Source organism: Vigna radiata, chromosome 2 (genome assembly GCF_000741045.1).
Source record: "Vigna radiata var. radiata cultivar VC1973A chromosome 2, Vradiata_ver6, whole genome shotgun sequence".
In the NCBI taxonomy this organism is placed as follows: Eukaryota; Viridiplantae; Streptophyta; class Magnoliopsida; order Fabales; family Fabaceae; genus Vigna; species Vigna radiata.
Window position 1 is genome coordinate 16,009,389 of NC_028352.1, and position 22,052 is coordinate 16,031,440.

General features: G+C 35.5%; 2 protein-coding genes and 1 long non-coding RNA gene across 3 annotated transcripts; 1 reads left to right on the forward strand and 2 right to left on the reverse strand.

The window, feature by feature from the left end:
• The first annotated feature begins 7,124 nt into the window (after positions 1-7,124).
• Positions 7,125-16,520, forward strand: LOC111241288. The gene is made up of 2 exons (XR_002667196.1): positions 7,125-7,670; positions 16,135-16,520. It is a non-coding gene; the product is annotated as an uncharacterized LOC111241288 (long non-coding RNA).
• LOC111241287 lies at positions 7,665-9,274 on the reverse strand. Its single transcript, XM_022778688.1, has 2 exons — positions 8,369-9,274; positions 7,665-8,202 (listed from the first exon to the last, which is right to left on the reverse strand). The coding sequence occupies exons 1-2, from the start codon at positions 8,859-8,861 to the stop codon at positions 8,189-8,191; spliced, it is 507 nt and encodes a 168-aa protein (XP_022634409.1). The 5' UTR covers positions 8,862-9,274; the 3' UTR covers positions 7,665-8,188.
• A 716-nt stretch (positions 16,521-17,236) lies between the features above and the next one.
• On the reverse strand, positions 17,237-19,792 carry LOC106756434 (protochlorophyllide reductase, chloroplastic). Its single transcript, XM_014638866.2, has 5 exons — positions 19,656-19,792; positions 19,451-19,549; positions 18,457-18,985; positions 17,730-18,088; positions 17,237-17,616 (listed from the first exon to the last, which is right to left on the reverse strand). The coding sequence occupies exons 1-5, from the start codon at positions 19,707-19,709 to the stop codon at positions 17,461-17,463; spliced, it is 1,197 nt and encodes a 398-aa protein (XP_014494352.1). The 5' UTR covers positions 19,710-19,792; the 3' UTR covers positions 17,237-17,460.
• Between the last annotated feature and the right edge of the window lie 2,260 nt (positions 19,793-22,052).

Below are 22,052 nucleotides of genomic sequence, written 5' to 3' on the forward strand. Positions count from 1 at the left end.
TTGGAGCCTAAGCATCCAAGGAACCTCCTCCAAGGTGTGTGGAATAGCTCTGGACGTTTCTCTCTGCCAAAAGAATCCCCTTCTAATTCGCACTAGGGCTATATATAAGCCCAAAAAGATTACATAAAGATTTATAGAATCTAGTTAAAAAACAGACAACCGCCCAGGCGCCTAAATTCACCGCTCAGCAAAACTGACTGTTGAGCGGTGTCCCTCTAATCGCTCTGAGCGCTCAGCAGACCATTCTGGCGCTCAGCGGCTTGCTTGATCCTTCTTTTCATCATTTTTCTCCTTCTTTTATGGGTCTAAGTCCACCTTACTTCACTTCCATCTTTAATTCATCTAAAAACCCTCCAAAACATTGCAAAACAAGCATAATATCTCTAAAACCAACTTTTGACTCTCATGAGACTCAACTAAGTGTTTTACTTGATTTAAAGCTCATTCTAAGCCATGAAATTTAAGCATGAAATTTAAGCATGAATGGGTGTGTTTTACTATCAAATTTAAGCATGAAAATAATGGTCTTTAGACCGTTATCAATTAACCTTTCAAGCTTAGGGTATAAAATAAAACTAAGATAATTATTTATCTCAAATACCTAAAACCAAGCAGACAAGAAAACTCAAGTAGGCCTACCTGACCCACTAATACATAATAAGAACTTCATGTCCATTACAATAGTAAAATCCTCTATCAACACATACAGCCAAACTATATTAAACTAAAACTAAGACCCTGTTGATGGTGCATTACTAGCTCAGAATCACCTTCTTGTTAAGAAACAGGTAGGCTTCGTTTTAACACAAATAGGGGGGTGAATTGGTGATGTTTCAAAAACAAAATCTTTTCGCAATATTTTATCAAAAGTATAAAGCTTTTTTGTCTTTCTTGAAATGCAAGTAATGAAAATTTATATGCAGCGGAAAAACGTAGTTGACTGCTTAACAAATAAAGTCGGCTAGAATTAAAGAGTGCAGGGATAGAGAAAATCAAACACTGGTTTTTATACTGGTTCGGCCAACAATGCCTACATCCAGTGTCTTTCCAACCCAGGAAGCAAATGCACTATAATGGTTTTGGTTTTTACAACAAGGAATTTATAGTAGAACTCACGTCAAAAATATAAATCTCCTCTCAAACCCGAAACCAAAATATAGCTGCAACAACAAAATCCAGACTTGCAGCAAGAATCCCCTCTTCTGCAATATGAACCCACGTCGAACAATCTTCAACGTGTAACCTCTGTATCACAACAGGTCCAATTCCAACACACTTCACAAGATGCCAAGCCTTCAACCATAAATCAAGAAACACCTTCTTGTGCAGTTTCTGATCAAGCAGTGAGCGCGCAAGTTATCTTCCTCTGAATCTCTCTTAAGAAAGATCACCACCGTCTTCTTGGAGAACTCTCGGAGCTGTTAAAACAGAGAATTCAATGAAAATGTTAGAGCGTAAAATGTCTCTGTACAATTCGCGTTCATTCAATTTATAGTTTTTTGTCATTCAGATTATTTCTCAATCGAATACGCTACTAATTCAGTCGATTGTACAATTATAACAGACAATCAACATAGTAGCTCTCAGTCAACGACAAACAACACACATTTAATACAGTTGACCAAGTCATCAATGCTTAACTGACTTTTAAAAATATAGCCATTGGAGCGCAGTAGCACAACAAAATCCAAAACAGATTAAAAACTAAGTCGAATGTACATTGGACAAGGTCGACTGTCTCATGAAAAAACACTTTGAAATTCTTTTCAATTCAAAACGTCACAAAGCACTGATTCTCAAAATCTGTACAAAGGTTTTAGCATAGTCGAATATAATATTAAGGTAGTCGACTGTACTATAACTTTGTCACACAATTATAAGTTCATAAAAGTGCTTGTTATTTTTCACTTTGCAAAATGTGCAGTAACCTATATTTGATAAAGTATTTCACATTGCACATAAGTATATAAGCATGTTCCACAAATATATCAAACAATTAGCATAGGAACATACACCACAGTACATCAAACATGTTCAATAGATTTATCAAAATGTACAGCATAAGAACATGTAATGCATCAACATATGCACTGTTATTAAGCATAGTGTTATCATCATCAAAAACTAGATTGATATAGAGTTTTTGTTGTCAACAATCTCAACAATCTCCCCTTTTTTTTATGATGCACAACCATGATTAATAATTCAACCATGTTTTCACAATTCAATACAAAATAGAGTAATAAGATACATTAAAAGATTACTCTACAGAACAACATAATATCAAGCAGATGAAGTATGAGACAGAATAATTGTTCTCCCCCTTTCACAAAGCTTTCATGATTTTACTCATACTTTCATAATTCATATTTCTTTCCCCCTTTATGCATTAACAAAAAATGAATGCTTTAGATATATATATATATATGTAATTTTGAAAACAGAGATGCATCAGAAAGATATTTAATTTATAAAACATAGTGATGCTCTCACAACCACAATTTAATCACATAACAATGTTTACTCCCCCTAAAATGCAGGCATGTGATGTAAAATGTGTAGAAAAGTGATACTCCCCCTGTCATTATGCATAAGTAATGAATTCAAATCAGATGCACAATGCAACACATAGTTGTATCAAAGGCAAGTTAACAAACAATTTAGACATGCAATGATACACACTTCAACAATCTCACGATATTATCTCAATTAAGATATTTGCAACAGATAATAGCAGAGATAATTCCAGATGTATAAGATTTAAGCAGATGTATAAGATATAAGATAGAAACAAATTCCAGATGTGGAATTTATAATCCTATAATACGCAGTTGAATGCATTAAATCATAAGTCGAATGCATTGCTTTTCAGATGTTGAATTCCATTTGTAGCTTCCAAAGCAATGTTATTTCCTGCAAAACCTTTCAACAACCTTTTCTAGATCAAGCATATTTGTTAAGCAAGAATTATAATTGGAATAACAGAAGTCAATATGTAAAAATATATGATAGAATAAGCATAGTTGACTTCACTCAAGACACAGTCAAGTCAATCATTTCACACTGCTATCATTTAGAATTCCTAGTTCATTTCTGATTGTAAAAAATCTTTCTTTGCTTAGAGGTTTTGTAAAGATATCAGCCCATTGATGTAATGTATCAACATACTCAATTTTGATTTCACCTTTATTTATGTGATCTCTTATGAAATGATGTCTTATTTCAATGTGCTTAGTTTTCGAGTGTAAGATAGGATTCTTTGTTAAGTTTATAGCATTAGTACTGTCACATTTCAAAGGAATGTTATCTATCTTAATTCCATAATCCTCTAATTGACTCTTTATCCAAAGAGACTGTGCACAACAGCTTCCAGTTGTTATGTACTCAGCTTCTGTGGTAGATAAAGCCACACATGCTTATTTCTTTGAATGCCAAGAAATCAATGATGATCCAAGTAAGTGACATGTGCCACTGGTGCTTTTTCTATCTAGTTTGCAACCTCCAAAATCAGAATCACTGTAGCTGTTTAGAAAAATGTTTGTGCCATTTGGATACCATAGTCCAAGGCCTTTGGTACCTTTAAGGTACTTTAAAATTCTTTTTACAGCTGTAAGATGTGTTTCTTTAGGTGCAGATTGAAACCTAGCACAGAAACAAACACTGTGCATTATGTCAGGCCTACTAGCAGTAAGATAGAGTAATGATCCAATCATACCTCAATACATTTTCTGGTCAACACTTTTTCTGGCCTCATCTAGATCCAGGTAATAGTTCGTTGCCATAGGAGTTGCAACATCTTTGCAATCCAGCATTTTGAATCTTTTCAGCAAATCATTGCACTATTTGGATTGATGAATAAAGATATCATCCTTAGTTTACTTGACTTGTAAACCAAGGAAGTATGTTAATTCTCCCATCATAAACATTTCAAATTCATCCTGCATAATTTTTGAAAATTCTTTGCACAGCACAGGGTTAGTTGAACCAAAAATAATATCATCAACATAAATTTGCACATACAGTTTATCCTTATTTGAACTTTTTATGAACAAGGTAGAGTCAACTTTTCCTCTTGAGAATCCTTTCTTTTTCAGAAATTCACTTAACCTTTCATACCATGATCTCGATGCTTGCTTTAATCCATATAGAGCCTTTTTTTAGTTTTTAAACATGATCAGGGTATTCAAAATCTTAAAATCCAGGTGACTGTTCAACAAAGACTTCTTCCTTGATGTATCCGTTTAGAAAGGCGCTCTTCACATCCATTTTATATAACTTGAATTTCATTTTAGATGCAATAGCTAGAAGTATTTTGATTGCTTCTAACCTGGCTACAGGGGCATAGGTCTCGTCATAGTCGATTCCTTCTTCTTGACAATAGCCGTTAGCAACTAGCCTTGCCTTGTTCTTTATGATTTCTCCTGAATCACCCATCTTGTTACGGAAAACCCACTTTGTACCAATAACTTGTAGATCAGGACTTCTAGGTACGAGCACCCATACATTATTTCTTATGAACTGATTCAACTCCTCTTGCATTGCCAACATCCAATTTTCATCATTTAATGCCTCTTCAACTTTCTTGGGCTCAATCTTGGACACAAAGGCAACAGTCATGCAGAATTGGTTCAGTTGTCTTCTTGTAGAAACCCCTCTTGAGATATCACCAATGACGTTGTCAGTATAAACATTTCTTGGTACTTTCCATGCTTTAATCGACTCAACTCTAGGAGATTCAACTTGCTCAATTTCATCTTCTTTCTCAATGACTTCATCATGAATTTCTTCATCAATAGAGTTTTCATCTTCTTCAGCAGAGTTTCTGACTTGTTCAGCATGATTTGGAGCCATAATGAACTCATCAAAAGCCACATGAATGGATTCCTCAATATTCATAGTTCCTTTGTTATACACTCGGTAAGCCTTGTTTTTCAAGGAATATCCTATGAAAATTGCTTCGTCAGCTTTAAAGCCAAATTTCCCAAGATTTTCTTTATCGTTATTCAATACAAAACATTTGCTCCCAAAGATTCTCAAATGTGAGATATTTGGCTTTCTTCCTCTTAGCAGTTCATAGGGAGTCAATTTCAATATAAACCTAATAATTGTTTTGTTTAGTACATAGCATGTTGTGCTTACTACATCTGCCCAGAAATACTTTGACATGTCCCTGTCATTTAGCATATACCTTGCCAACACCTTAAGAGCTATGTTTTTCCTTTCTACAACCTCATTTTCCTGTGGAGTCCTAGGTGCTGAGAAGTTATGCATGATTCCCATTTTAGCTAGATAGTCATCGAATTCTTTATTCTGAGATTCTCCTCCATGATCACTCCTGATAGCCTTGATCTTAAGATCCATCTCGTTTTGAACAACAACAACAAATTGTTTAAAAGTCCATGTATACCTTGAATAGTCATCCACAATGACTAGTCCGTATGAATTTCCTGTTAGAATCTTTATTCTGGATGGTCCAAATAGATCCATGTGAAGCAATTGTAGAGGTTTCTTGGTTGACATTTCACTTTTGCTTTTGAAAGGTTGTTTGGTTAACTTCCCTTTTTGGCAAGCATCACATAACCTGTCAATTTTAAACCGAATCTTGGGCAGGCCGCTTACTAGTTTCTTGGAGGCGAGCTTGTTGAGTTGATTCATACTAATGTGAGCAAGTCTCTTGTGCCATAGCCAAGCATATTCTTCTTTAGTCATCAGGCACACAACAGATTCGAATGCGTTATCTGTTAAGTTGATTAAGTAAATGTTGTTCACCCTTTTTTCCCACAAGCAGTAGCTCATTTATTGTTCTGTTGTTGATCAGACAGTATTTGGGTTCGAAGGTGATGTTTAATCCTTTGTCACATAGCTGACTGATGCTAAGCAAATGGTGTTTCAACCCTTCAACAAGTAAAACATTCTTAATTTCATAAGAAGGAGTTTTTATTTTACCTATACCGATGATTCTTCCTTTGTTGTTACCACCATACATGACATGACCAGCGACTTTATATGAAATATCTGAGAACTTTGTACGATCTTTAGTCATATGTCTCGAACACCAACTGTCAAGATACCACGTAGAACTTTTGAATTGATGTTTCAGATCAGTTTTGATAATTTTGGATTTTGCCATCATATTCAGTTAATCTTCATTCTTGACCTTCTTGGCATCAGCAAGATCTCCTTGATTGTTCATCTTTTTCAAGAACTTTGTAAATTTGCTGCCCAACAAGATTGATTTCTGCATCTGAGAAATCATTCTTCATCTCGGGTTGCCTTGCATTCCAAGTTTCCTGTTTCAAAGGTTTCAAAGAACCATTAGTCACATATTTTAACTTTAAGTTACAAGGTGCAAATGCAAAATCAATTTTAAAATCATAAGTTCTTTTTGAATGCGAAACAGAAGTCATCCCCAGGTTTTATAGTCGAATGAAATAAAAACAAAGTAGACTAAATTTTCAAATATCTTATGAAAACCAGCTCTGGTGCCAATTGTTGAGGAATAGGTAGGCTTCGTTTTAACACCAAGATGGGGGGTCTTCTTGATGAGTTCTTGGAGCTTTTTACATATATCAAGATATGAAACAATAGAATGAAAATGTTAGAATTACCAAAAGTCTCTGTAGAATACAGAATCACGTCTATTTATAGTTTTTTGTAAAATAGATGCTTCCAAAGTTGAATATGCTACTAATATAGTCGACTTTAGTTCGACAATTATGATAGTTAAAACATTTAGTAGCATTCAGACCAACTAAATTGATTGTTGTCAACACCCAATTTCGTCCGGATTGACTAAATAATAGGTTTTATTTATTTATTTTATCTTATTTTTGTCTTATTTTATTTTGTGTTATTTTATTTCCTTTTTATTTTCATTTTTAAGTTATGTTATTTTACATTTTTTTATATTAGTTATATCATTTTATTTGATTTAATCTTTTACTAAAAAAAAGAAAAAAAGAAAAAGAAAAGAAAAAGAAAAGATAAAAAAAAAAGAAGAAGAAAAAAAAAAGAAAAATCTAAGAAAAAGAAAAAGAAGGATAAACAAAAAGAAAACGAAAAAAAACAAAAAAAAAGTAAAAAAACACAAAAGTAAACCGAAGTCAACCCTCCCTCCCTGTAACGTTAAGTAGTAGGCCGCAGGCTCAGCAATCGAAAATAGTCAGCAGTGAAAAATGACAAAAGTGTGGCAATGCTTAATATAGGTGGATATCAACAAGCAGTAACAAAAGCCTTTGATTCTCTTCCTGAAACTCCTAAACATGCATCGTAGGAGAAAGTTTTTTTTACAAGCTTCTACCAGCTACGAATTTAAAACATGAAGAAAGAAAAAAAAACAAAAGGAAAATCCTACAACAGAAGATATGTTGGGGTTGGTTTTTTTGAAAATCGTCTTGGTCGGTTATTAGAAGAGGGGATTGGCATTTTGAAAAGGGGGGAACCAAAGTCCTTCAGGGAGAAATAGCAAGAAGTAAGAAAACACAGAAAAAAAAAAGATCTTCATCTTCATCTGGAGAAGCCCAAAGCACGGGGGAAGGATCAAGAAAGGGAGAGTTTTCTTTCAAAAGGGATAAGGAAGAAGAGGCATCATTCATAGAAAAGGGAAGGGAGAAGCCAGCCAGCCTGAGGAAAGGAAGAGGTCAAGGTTGTAGCAATCGAGTCTTCAAGAGGTAAGTAATGCATTGTACTCCACGTTTTTAGTAAAAACTGGTGGCTTGCCCTTGAACATATTGTTATATTGGTGCTGCTGTGCTTGCATATGACTGTTATCGAATGTTTTCCTATTATGTTCTGTATAATCGTGTATGATATTGTCACATGAACCTTTCCCGCTCTCCATCATTATCCTCCACTAATCCCATGCTCTGTTCCTCCTCACCTGTCCAATGGAGTCAACAACCAAGCAAAAAAAACTAACCCAACCTCCTTGAGTCATTCACGACGCCACCACTACTGTTTTCATCGCATTTCTCTTGGCAACAGCGTAGCTACCACTCCTCCCCTCCATTCCCGACGTCCACAACCAACACGCCACACATGTTTTCATCCACCGCCATATCCAAACCTCCCTATGGCATTGTCAACACGTATCATACAAAATAAGCATTGGAACATTCTTGATCACATTTTCATCCCCTTCTTTGAGTACGCCTTGGCCAGAAACTGTAAAAAATCCTTTTCTACTTCTCTACTTCAAAGCCACTGAGAAAAGCAAAAAAACAAAAAGCTCAGTTTCTTAAGAACTGTTCTGTTCATCTTTTTACCAACACCAAAGCATCATAGGATCACAACTAGTAAAGCATTTTTTTTCCTCTTTCAGTTTCTCAAATCAGAATGAGTTTTTATAAAATAGAAAGTTCCCCAGAACCTTGATTCTTCTCAGTTGCAAAGAAAGAAAGAGGAACCCATCTCCCTGAGTTGTTTACGGTACCGTCTCCACCAATTCCATCTTGTTTCTCTCGGCCATTGCAAATTTGTTTCCTTTTCACTATCACACTCATCATTCCCAATCTCAGTACACAAAACATCAAACAATAGAAGAAATTAATCAATAAGTGGCATTCAAAAATGAGAAGAGAGGAAAACGCATTTAGTTCCCCGACACCGGCGACGGTGCTGCTGGAGGCGCCTGGAGTTTGAGGGAAAAGAAAGAACAGAGAGGGAAGAGAACGGTGCTGGTGGCGCCAGTGGGGAAGCGTCTCCGGCAAGGACAGCGGTGACGTCGCAAGGAGAGAGGTGAGTTCCTCCCTCACACGCGATAAAGGAAAAATGGTGGGGTTGACGGCGACGACGACATTGGCAGCGGCGTCGACTGGCCTCGTCTGTGACGGCGAGGACGCGTCCAAGGGGCAAGCGTACATCTTCTCGCGCACGAAGGGGGAGGAGGGAAGAGATTGGCGGTGGCGCCGTGGCTGGCCATGGTTCCGGTGGCATCTACTATCGCCGGCGACGCGATAAACCGGTGGTGGAGACGGTGGCTTTGGGTTTTGCCGGCAGAGTGAGAGAGAGGCTCTAGGCCTTGTGTTCTTCGTTTGAGCGGAATGAGTTAGGATATGAGAACCCCTAAGGGTTTTTCCAGATCTGAGAAGCAAAAAGGCCTTGGGCCTTCTGATTCAGCTTACAAAGAATAAAAAAAAAAAAACGCTTTCTACTTTGTGTACGCCCCCGTTTCTCACGTGCACCCCTCTTCATTTTCTGTCTGGGCCGGTGCTAAGCCAAACCCAAAAAAAAAATTAAAAAAGAACTTTTTTCGCACCCCCTGGTTTCATATTTCGCACCCCATTCTCTTAGGGTTTAAGCCCATGCTTCCTAAAAAGTTTTTCCTTCCTGGCACCCTTACCTCTGCTAAGTTTCACCACCTTTTATTATTAAGTGCATTCTCACTTTTTTTTATTTGTTTTTTATTATTTTATTTTGCTTTTTATTTTATTTTATTTTTATTTTTATTCTTATATATTTATCTTGGTATTTTATTTTTCTTTTATCCTCTTTCTGTTTTGAACATTTATTTTCTTTTTTAAATATATAAATATTAAAAACAATAAAAATAAAAACTATGTTTTAAAAGGTTATAGCACACGTGCGACCGTTCGCGTAGGCCTTGTGCTAAAAGTTTTTTCCCTTCTTCTTTCACAAAAATCAAAAATCAAAATATGTTTTAAAAGGTTATAGCACACGTGCAACCGTTCGCGTCAGCCTTGTGTTAAAAACCTTTTCCTCTTTATTCTAAAAATCAAAAAATATTTTAAGAGGTTTAAGCACATGTGCGACCATTCGCGTCAGCCTTGTGTTAAAAAACCTTTTCCTCCTTCTTTTAAAAATAAAAAAAATATTTTAAAAGGTTTAAGCACACGTGCGACCATTCGCGTCAGCCTTGTGTTAAAAAACCTTTTTCTCCTTCTTTTAAAAATAAAAAAAAATATTTTAAAAAGGTTTAAGCACACGTGCGACCATTCGCGTCAGCCTTGTGTTAAAAACCTTTTTCTTCTTCTTTTAAAAATAAAAAAGGTTATTCTAGAAGGTGTAAGCACACGTGCGACCATTCGCGTGAGTCTTGTGTTGAAAATATTTTTCTTCTCCTATTTCAAAAAAAATTATTTTAAGAGGTTTAAGCACACGTGCGACCGTTCGTGTCAGCCTTGTGTTGTAAACCTTTTTCTTCTTCTCTTAAAAATAAACAAAAATTGTTTTAAAAGGTTAAAGCACACGTGCGACCATTCGCGTAGGCCTTGTGCTAAAACCTTTCCCCTTTTCTTTTTATATATAAAAAATCTTCAAAAACCAAAGACAACCAATTCTTAAACATTTCCTAAGCATTTAGCCAGAACTACGTGATCCTTGATTCTCCATCCAAAGTGGAGATACGTAGGAGCAAGGCTAGTCCTTGTCAGGCTCACTTTCCCAAAAATCCAAAATTTTCAAACATCATGTTTCCAAACAATTCTCCAAACAAATTTTCCAAATGGTTTCCTAAAGAACTACGTAACCCTGATTTCTCAATCCAACTGAGAATACGTAGGAGCAAGGTCAATCCTTGTCGGGCACAAAAAAACACAAAAAATATTTTGTTTTCTTTAGAGTTTTATTTTTTAGGGGAAATTAAACATTTTGCAAACCACATCAAATTCGTGTATTTAGTTAAAGGTACTGCCTTAGGGTAGGCGTTGTGGGGGTGCTAACACCTTCCCTACACGTAACCGACTTCCGAAACCAGAATTTGGTTTTGTAGACCTTGCCTTATCATTTTACGGTTTTTCCGTAGTTTTCCAGAATAAACTATGGTGGCGACTCCAAAACATTTTTCAAAATCATTTTCTTTTTGGATCGTCGTCCCGTCGCGATTTTCCGGTTGCGACAATTGCACATTTAATTCAGTTGACAATCAATTAATGCTTGGTCAAAGAAACAAAATATAGTCGTTATAGTTCACAAGCATCAACATAAATTCAAAACTTAACTAACTAAGTCGAGTAGCTTGCACATACAGTCGACTTTGTCTCTTCAATGCAGTTTTGAAAATCTTCCTTTGCAAAAATACACACAATACTGTTTTTGAAAATTTGTGCAAAGTCACGAGTTTTAATCGACTTGCTTCATAATGAAGTCGACTTAAAACTTGCAGTTTTGCCACACAATATAAGTTCAACCAAAGTGCATATGATTTTCTTTTCCAAAACATATGTTATGCAATCACAAATGATATCTCATGTAGAAAGTAGTGAGTATGCACACGTAGACGAAATTATCACAAACATGTTCTATAAGAATTCATACACATGGAAGTAATGAACATGTAACACATATTAATACATGTGTTATTAATAATGTGTTGTCATAATCAAAAACTATAAGCATTGTGATATTGTAAGATTTAGCTAAACCAGTGCTCCCCTTATCAACAATCTCAACAAATGCAATTATGACTAGCATGAATTCAGTTTTCAAAAGATAACATACTTAATTGGTCACATGAGATGTGTAGTCAATTAAGCTAAGCACTTAAACAAATTTTGATAACTTTTTCCTTTCAAAATCTCATCACAACACATTTGAAAATTATGTATGCAACGACATGAGTTTTAATCGAGTTAACAACTAATGTAATCAATTCAAAACTTGTTGTTTTGCCACAGTTTAAAACATAAGATATCTGATGAACTTAATTGATTACAATAACACTGTAATTGATTAGGTCATGCAGATATGCTTTTGTACTTGTTGTTTTCATCACACACAAAAATACAGTATGCATACAAACATATAAAAACTTCATGATCAATAGTATGCAAAATCAACAGTATGTCAACATATGTATTAATCACAATAAGCATGTACGTATCCACATGTATCAATCAATAATAAATATTTTTGTTGTGTCATGATAACATCCATGTGTTGTTACTATCAATGTATTGTCTTCATCAAAAACACACACATCAGGAATTGGGTTTAACACTCATATTGCTCCCCCTATCAACACATTACTATTATATTCATTTAAAAATAAAAAGTTTATTGATTTTTGTAAGATTTCAAATGTAAATTTCTTCCTCAGTCCAATCTACTCTGATTCTTGCTCGGATGATTGTTTTCATCCATGACATGATGTAGTAGCCACATGCCTAGGAATCTGCCCGCTTGTTACACTAAACATGTGAAAGAACTTAGTCAAATGTAATGATTTAAATATGACTATAAAAATTAATAAGCTAAATATCAACAAATTCCAACCTTAGGATATATAATTTCAATTTGTTGTGCTCTGGGCCTAGCCACAACTCTAAACAAATTTGAAACATTATGAATATAAGTTAATATATTAATATCATAATGAATTAATATTAATGAATGTAATACTTACGCTTGTAACAAGGACTTTAAATATGATTTCATCTTCCTATGAAGAGAACAAACCATACAACTTGTGCCTTTTTCAAAATGATCACCATCATCTGCCAATGACCCCTAACATGTACCAACAACTAGTGAGTTTATTGATTAAATTTTGATAAAAGTTGAAAATATTGAGAAACACATACCCATCAATGTATGACGCGATATACAACTCACTTTTAGACTCAGTCATCCATGTTTACATATATGATTGTCTCGAATCTAATGTGTTTCTAGATGGTTGAATGGTCTAAGGTTCAAGAAAGACATACATTGTTGCCCGACCTTATTCCATTATGATGGTGTCCATGTACCTATAACAATAAAGTTAAGTATATTTATTAAAAAATAATAATAATAATATTCAAAAAGTTAAATAACAATTAAAAAACTTACATGCACCATAGTTGTATCCATGAAATGTTCAACATTCTTTCTTCACCAACGACCTCCAGTGCATCATTTAAAGTAATATACAATGGCACATAACATTGGATGCCAAATGTTCTTAACTCTCACTCCAGCTCTGTCGGTCCTTTATTCAACTTATGTAATTTCTTCATCAATATGGCTAGAGGATCATCATCGTCTTTTGCTTCCTTATGATCTTCATTCATAGGTTATTGGTAATTTCTCAGGACGGTAGAGCTGCAAGTCGCATTTACAAAAGTTAGGAATCATTTAATTATAACTTCAAGATTTAAATAATAAAAATAAGAATATAATACCGCTGGTGGGCCAAAATATGGCATGATCGTAGCCTTAGGCCAAGCTAGAAATGTGCCTAAGGCCTCCCTCACGAATTAGATTTCATATGTAGGCACTGACACTCAATCCTAGGGGTCTCTAACTTCACCAATTGTTACCAGTGCGTGAGTGGGAAATAAAGGAGCACCATGAAGGGTCTGGCCTCCTACAATCTGTCGTCCCATGGCCACTACGCGCAAAGGATCCTCATCAACCAAAAACTCATACTGATAAGTGTAATCAGTAGGATCTATAGTAGAGCATTTGCCTTTGTTACTCATATGAGGTGCGGTAGGATCATCTGTGGGGACGTCCTCCTGTTGTTGCTATTGTTGGGACATCATCTAAAGATTTTCTTCAAGAAGCTTTTGATATGCTTCTTCTTGTTGTTGGAAGCGTTCCTCCATCTCGAGTTGCATCTGTTGCCTTAGGTTACTTAAATCTTCCTGACTCATGGCCTCTTTGCTTCTTAGTTTAGGGCCAAAGTAGTCCTTCAATCCAGTAACTCCTCCAACAGCACACATACAACCTGGACAGTCTAGCCAACATGTTGCTGCTACTAGGAGGTCCTCCCAACCTTGCCCCACAAATGTGCCCTGAGTCTGCTCTTAATCAACTCATCCTACATATCATAATGAACCTAGATACATAAAAAAGTTTGTTTGATAAAATTGATATGAACTATGGTAATTAGTTAAAAGTGTCCACTTACAATTCTCTGAGATATAACTTGAGCCATCTGGGATGTCATCTGGTCATTGGCCTTGGTCCGTGCAACCTTCCAAAATTCATACCTAGCTGGTGGAGGTGCTAGGTCAGGTGACTCAAGACCTAAAGCCTCATTACGACTTTTTTTCATCCTTTTCTCTAATAATGTATAACCATCACGTGACAGTACGTGTGATGCATCATTAAGCCTTTGCCTCTACTGGGCAACTATCCTTTTTTTCCTGTGAAACAATTAAAATTAATAAGCATAAATCACAACTTAACATCTTGTATGACTATAGCAAAATATTAAAAAACATACCTGTTAGTCCTTAAAAAGTCTAGATGCTCTAAACTACACCCATTCCTTCTCTGTTATTTTATATTTTGCACAAGGAGTATCGTCATATCTAGCACCAAAGACGTGTGAGTCCAATCTTAAAATTCCTCCATCGGACTTCAATGTGGGATAAAGTCTTCTTTCTTATCCTTTCATTATTAGGAATATCAAAATTTTGTTGTTAAAAACAAAATTAATGTATCAGCATCTTCAACAAAAATAAGTTAGTGATTGAAATTAAAACATCTTAAACATACCAGAATATCCTACCATAGTAGATTTTTCTCAACCTCTGGGACATCATCCCAAGAGTTAATGACAATAGAGACATGTGTTTTGTTAACACCCTGGCAAGTGTACCAGATCCTATCAAGTAATAATAGACAGTAAGTCCAAATATCGTTTCCCAAGGGACTCTTAGGCCTAGACGTTCATGTGAATAGATTTTATAAGACTTGAATGAAAATTAAGTTTTGAGTTCATAATGCAAAAACTTAAATTAAACATGCAAATGCAAAAGTTAAATCAATTTGCAGATAAAGATATGGATGAATGGAGTTGCTGGGGTTTACGGTTTCACCCTAATCCACTATTTTATATTTACTATTCTTATTAGATTCAACTTTATTACCAATGTTCATGCAACTTTCTAATTTACTCTAAACCCGATCTCTCAGCGAAAAAAGCCTATCACCAATTACTAGTTTACTATCTCTAGTCTCGCTAGGAATTACTAACGCATTAATGACAAAAGCTTAAAGCAATCGATCATCTTATTCCTATCTCTAGGCATTATTTCATAATCAAGAGAATTCTCCTTAGTTCTAGATTTCCCCATACGTCTCCATATCAACAAATCAATGATCATGATACTGAATGAGTTAAACAATGCAAACTTTCAGCTTAGAGAAGAAAACCAAAACTATTGATAACAAAAGTATGTGAATAAAATAATAATTTCAATATAAGAGAGTTTCAAAAGGATTACATCGTTCCCCAACAACAAAAGGTTTAGTTCACCATTATCATGGTGAAACTATATGAATTGAATGAAAGGAATGAAAGAATAAACACTAGAATTGGTAGATTGGAGCTTTCGCATCCAAAAGTCGCCTCCAAGGAGTGTAGAAGGTCTTCTGTCGTCTTTCTCTTTCAAAAGATTCCCCCAGAAATTTTCTGAGGATCTATTTATAAACTATGAAAAATTACAGAATTTTGGCCTAAGCCCAACTACAATGCTCAGCGCTGGTTTCATCACTCAGTGGTAGGTGCAACACTCCACTAGGACGCTCAACGTTGACGCCCAGGCGTCCTGCCGTATTGAATTGAAGATGTCAGCGCTCAGCGGTGGATTTTGGCGCTCAACGGTAGGCACGGTTCTTCATTTTCCCCTCAGCGCTGGCGCATAAGCGTTTGACATTGCCTTTTTCCACGAAGCCGGTGCTCAGTGCTGAAATTGGCGCTAAGCGGTGGCTGCGATTCTTCCTTTGCACCTTTCTTCATCCTTTCTTGAGTCCAACTCCTTCCTTCTTCACTATCCATCCTTCAATTCTCATTAAATCCTGTCAAAACAATGCAAAACCAAGCATGATATCTCTAAAACCACCTTTGACTCTCATGTAACCTAACTAAAGTGTTTTTCATGATTTTAAGCTCATTCTAAGTCTTAAAGGGTGTGTTTTGATATCAATTTCAAGTATAAAAATAACGGTTTTTAGACCGTTCTCATGTTTTTGCCAAGATGCCTAAGTAACTCCTAAACTTTTCTGCATGTGCCCTACTAGGAGTGATGGAAACCTAACTAGGGAAGCCATCCAAAGGAGTACCAACTCATGTTAATGCTAGGAAATGGAAGTTGAAAAAGGACTTTTAAAGGCTCTTTCTTGATTTTCTTACTCTATGTCTTAGAAGGATTCCCTTTTAATACTTATATGGTTGTTTTGTAGGGTATAATAAAGCTTGGAGACCATGGTTGAGCCATCCAAGAAGCATGTGAAGCCAAGGAAAGCAAAGGAGCTAAAAAGCGGAGAAAAAAAGGTAACTTTCGGATTGGAGAGCTTTGCTTCTGGATTAGAAATGAAAGGAAATTAGCTTCTGGATTGTAATCTGCACCCAGCCACAACCTTGCCTGGCTCAGCCACTGCGTATCAGAATTTGAATTTTGCATGTTTTCCTTGTTTGCTTTGAGTGGGAAGCGTGACCAAGCTAACTTGGCTCCCAAGCTCAACTTTTATTTGGATATTGGAGGGAATTTAGACCAAAAATAAGAGGTCATCTCCTTTGTAATTTCTCACTCTTGAGCTTAATAAAATGCTGCTGAATTTGCTTTCTAGCCCCTTTGCTCTTGAGTCACTCTTAGATTTTGACTTCTCCACCTTTCCTCTAGCTTTCTTTCTTAGTAGGAATGCCCTTTAAGTTGTGAGTTATTTGTACAGATATATTACTCCTAGCCCAACGCTAATTTGTTTGTGTCAAATGACATTTTAGTCTAACGTTTGAGTTATTTGTACAGTTTTACATGCTTAAGCTCAAATGCCAACATTGAATGTCATTTACGATGTAAGAAAAAAATTAGGTTAAGAAAACTATATTAATTCATTTTTAAAGTTTTAAGACCGCAATGTATAAAAGTTTGAAATAGGAATGAATTACAATTTCACGTCCAAATTTAAGAACTACAAACATATTTAACCGTTTTTTATATGAGTGAAACAATAATTTTCAAATATATACACTTAGAACATGTGTTGTTTTAACATACTTTCATTTCTATATGATTGGAACAAGTGAAAATTAAATGAATGAATTGATGCTAGCTTAGTTAATTCAAACTTTTAATATTGATTTGCTTGATAAAAAGATAGAAAAATAGATTAGTACTTTTGTCATATACTTTTAGAATGAATAGAGTTTAACTTGAAACTGAATCATATATGCTTGGAATTAATAATATTTTTAGTATATTAATTGAAGCTTATTTTGTTAATTTGAGTTCTCTTATTTTAATTATTTGAATAACAATCATTTGAAAAACAATGAAGAATCCAATTCTGAGAGAGCTGTGGAATCAAATTTCCTAACTTCATGTGCACTTTGAAACATTTTAAGGATTCATCGAGAGTAGTCATCAAGACAAGACAAGAGGAGTTAGCTGCTAAAAAATGCATCAGAGAAACAGATCAGAAAAGGGTCGAAACTTTTGTGAGATGTTATTGAACCCCGTGACAAATTCCCCTCAATCAAGAGGATATTGGAAGCTGCCAAGATGCCATTTAAGCCAAACCTACAAGTTTCTCACTGATCTCCCAAACCTTGCGAGCCTTATCTGCATCACTGGCTTCTTGTGACAATTGATTTTCAAATGAAGCAGAGGCCTTGTTCCAGCTCCAGTAGACACCTGATTTTGTTAGGCTTGGATCACTCACAACCTGTACAAGGTTAAAACAGTTCAAATATGAGACACAAGGACTCTTCAAACGCTCATTCCAACCAAAAAAGTATATAACCATCTCCATAGTCTCTTATTGGTAATTTCTACTACCTGTGCAAGCCGCTTTCCCGATTCATCTTCGGAGACAAAGCCCTTGGTTATGAACTTTTGGAATGGAGGGAAGAGAAGTCTGAATAAGGGAATGTGTTCTCTGAACAAGCCTGTTGTGGCAATGCAACCCGGGTAGAGGGAAGCAAATGTGATTCCAGTTTCTTCATGGTATCTTCTGTGAAATTCTTGCATGGTAAGCATATTGCAGACTTTGCTGTCCTTGTACGCCTTGGCTCCATCAAAGGATCCTCCATCTATCATGGCTGAAGTGTTTAGTCCATTCAAGCCTCCAGCTAGTCCCCTCAAGTCACCAAGATTAGCCTTAGGTGGCACATTTCCAGCCAAGGTGTTGGTGTTTCCTATTTGGTTAACAAAATCGTCAGCACCAATATGAATCTCAAAAGCCTTCAGTAAAATAATGGCTAACAAGAGAATATCCACAAAACATTGTTTATCATTTGTGATGATCATGTGGATACTACTCATAGAAATGTGTGAAAAAGTATGATACTAGCTAATATTTTTCTCTACTAAGAGGCATGTCAACAGTATACTACAGACACTCTCTTTTAAGTCTTCAATATTCAGTGAAATTCCCATGAATATCATTCCCATTCCCTATTTACTAGAACTCGTTTGTTTCATCTCATAATAGTGTATTATAAACGAATGCATCAGATAGCAAGTTGAAAGCATTTCTCTTGATGAACATCTTAATTAATTATACCTGTGATTGAGCCAACAATGATCAACCTCTTAGAAGGGTAATCAGATTTGTTCAAGTCCTCAAGCAACAGGCGTGAAAGCAGGAAATGCCCCAAATGGTTAGTTCCAACACTTAGTTCAAAGCCATCAGCAGTGTGTGTAGGTTCACTTGCAGTTGGCAAGTAAACTGCAGCATTGCAAACAAGCACATCCAGTGGCCTTCCTGATTGCCTGAAGTTGTCCACAAATTGCCTAACACTATCAAGGGAGGCAAGGTCCAAATGCATAACAGTGTAGTTTTCCTTAGAAATGCCAGAAGATTTTGCAGCCCTTTCAGCTTTGAGGAAATCCCTGCATGCCATGATCACATGCCACTTTCCTGTCTCCGCCAATGCCTTAGCAGTGGCCAAGCCCAATCCAGAGGAAGCCCCAGTGATAATAACACTGCCTTTCCTCAAAGTTTTCTTGCCTTCTGGTGAAGCCTTTGTGACTCCTGGAGTTGTTGCCACTGATTGGACCCTTAAAGGGCAAACCTTTTTCTGGAATTCCCTCTGATTAAGTGTAAAATTGAAATAGGATTATGCTTGTGTTTTGACGAAGTACAACATTATGCACAAGAAACCAACACATCATGCAAAGTCCATGAAAGCTATATCCTAGGGCGTTTGTATTTTACATTCACATGGAAATCTACTGAAGTTATACACTGAATTGTGGGATTAGACATTTTAATGGATAGTCCCATAGTAGGTGTAACAGTGCCCAATAATAACAAGAAATATTGATAGGATAGACTCTGATACCATATTAAAAGTGAACTATATACCTAACTCAACTTCACAGAAACCGAACTGTAAGATAATATTTTCACCCACTTATATACATTTGTATCCAAAAGAAAACCAAACTGATTTTCACCCACTTATATACATTTATATCCAAAAGAATGTAGTAACAAATTAGAAATGAAGTAATATTATGTCAAATGAAGTAATATTATGTCACGATATAGTTACTTTGCATGAAAATGAGAGAGAGCTGAAGTCCGCTTTGAGAGCATCTTCTAATGAAAGACCAAACATTGTGGTGTTCCTCAGAGACATGCCAGGCTTCCCCTGAATGAAGAAAAAACACATTTCCCAAAGCTTTAGTTATATGTTATCTCTTCAAATAGAACACTAAAAGAGAAAACATATGCTAATGTGACAGAATGAAGCAAACCTCTTTGGCAACAGAGAAGTAACCAGAAACCAAGGAAGCAGCCTGGACAGCCATTGGAACTTGAGAGGGAGAAAATTATAAATTGAGTCTGTTGTTTTGGAATGTTCCACTCAATTGAATGAAGCGGGAATGTGATTGTAATGAATTTATACAGTGAAGTGTTGTTTTGGATATGACAGGATAAGATAGTTTGCAGCATGTGCACATGCCAGGTCACTTCAAAAGGACCAATAAGGTTGTGAGTTTTAGATTTCTGGGGATATTTTTCTTAACTTTGTGCTTGGAGTTTGCAAATAAGAGATATTTTGATTAGTTGCAGGTATCAACAGTGAACATCGACGGTGAAAGGGATTGTAAACGGAAGCACATCTAAAGTAGAAGGCAAGAAAACAAACCTTACTTTGTCACCTATGTGGTTAGAAAGGATATGTTCACATGTTCTCAACGAAGGTCCTAGAAACTTTGAGAACTACAGCAATTAGATATACTTTCCTGACTAAATTGGGTTTTAATTTATAGGTTTGCAAATTAGACTTTTTATAATTTATAGGTTTTAATTTTTAAAGTTTTAGTTCTTGCAGTCTGTCTCTGTTATCTTCAGAATTCTAAAAGATGAATCCCCGTGGACACCACGACATAAATTTAATCAACAATTACTGTAAAATGAACAATTTTTTTTTCTGTTTCTGAAATTTTATATAAACTAATTTTGGTACGATTCCTTGAATTACACTTTTTAAAATATATAAATTTAGTTTTTCTTTCATTCTAGTAAGAAAAATGTCAAAAAAAGTTTAGAAATAAAATAGTACTTTCGAAAGTTGGAGGTTGGATAAGCAAAGGAAAAGTGGTTGGAGGATTTATTAGAGGATCTATGATATATATATATATATATATATATATACCCCACAATAATCAATTAAGAGAACTCTGTTAAATTTAATTTATGGAACTAATATCATGATATTGGTTAAGGTGGGTAAACCATTATTTTATTAAGAACGAATTCATTAAGAAAGAAATGAAAACTACCTCAATATACACTTGGACTTTTTTGTGTGAAAAATGAGAGAAAGCCCCAACCCAATATATGGCCACAAAACAAACAGCAGCAAGAAAGTACAACTTCAAGCTTAAGCTGAGAGCTTTTCATAAGGGTGCACTGATGCAAAAAAAAGCCTTTTTACATCAGTTATAAAAAGCTTTTTGTATCGACTTTTATTTATTTATGGTGTTTTATTGGATGATGAATTATTTTAATTATTGAAAATTTCTGAAGGAAGGTTTAAATATTAATGTTTTATGTTATAATATCAATGAAGGAGACCTTTACTTAGTTGTTGTGGGCTCTTATGAAGGGGGTTACTTGGGTTCGAATCCCTAGCCTACGAAAACGAACCTTAACTCCCCTAGCCTACGAAAATGATTCCTAACTCTGTTTTTGTTATTTTTAATTGGCTTGCTTGTAGAGCCCGCGCAGGCCCGCTGATGTAAGAGAGAGGCGTGGTACTTGGCATGATTTGTAGAGAGAATTTCAATGCTTTCTTTTTCTCTTTTTGCCTTTTCTTTTTCGTTGGGGAAACACATTTTGGAGAGGAATAATGATATTTGAACACCAAATTTTAATCAAACTTTAACTTCTACGTGACGTGGGAATGTAGGGGATTTGAGGATGTAGGTTTTCATTTTGTACGGGTTTATTTTTAAGGTTTCAAAACTTAGAAATCTCATTTTTCAGACAGAACTCACGATAAAGAATTCACGATAGAGAATTTACAAAAAAATATTTTTCCACCCACAAATCTCCCTTAATTAGAACCGGTTGTTCACCGAATCGTCATTGTTCACTAGAGTTATGTTTGTCGTCATTCACCAGAGTTGTTTCCGCCGTCGTCCAGACCGAATGTTCCACCTTCTCGAACCACCCTTGAAGGCCAAAACCATAATTGACGTGGGTTTTAAAGCTTTCCGTTGTTTGTTTTTCCGCAACCACCATTTGAAAGCATCGTTATAGGCAAAAACCACCATTAAAGACGAAAAAGCACCACTTGTAGGTTTTTGTGGTTCATTTTGGTTTTCCTTTGTTGTTGTTATTTTGTTATTTTCACTTGTTTTAAATATTTGAATTTTTTTATTATTTTAGGGAAAAAAAAATTAGGGGTTGATGTTTTGATTTTATTAAGTGTATCAATTGGTTTAGGTAGTTAATCCTATGTTTCTGATAAATGACTTAGTGTGTTTATAGTTGGGTTTGTCTCGTGAATAAATTTTTTTTACAGTTAATTATTGGTTTGAAGGTGGAATGAGTACTTGTCTGTAGTTCACTCCAGGATTATAGAAGAGCAATGAGTTTTTACCTAATTGTTGCTCATTTGAATCCTAAAGATTAATTTCTTT

What these genes read in the sequence shown, in the direction of transcription:
- LOC111241287 (XM_022778688.1), bottom strand. Translation starts at nt 8,861, where the DNA reads ATGTACGCTTGCCCCTTGGACGCGTCCTCGCCGTCACAGACGAGGCCA.
- LOC106756434 (XM_014638866.2), bottom strand. Translation starts at nt 19,709, where the DNA reads ATGGCTGTCCAGGCTGCTTCCTTGGTTTCTGGTTACTTCTCTGTTGCC. An exon ending in CTCTCTCATTTTCATGCAAA is followed by an intron (nt 18,986 to 19,450) that starts GTAACTATATCG and finishes ACACTTAATCAG; the next exon opens with AGGGAATTCCAGAAAAAGGT. An exon ending in CATTGTTGGCTCAATCACAG is followed by an intron (nt 18,089 to 18,456) that starts GTATAATTAATT and finishes TTAACCAAATAG; the next exon opens with GAAACACCAACACCTTGGCT.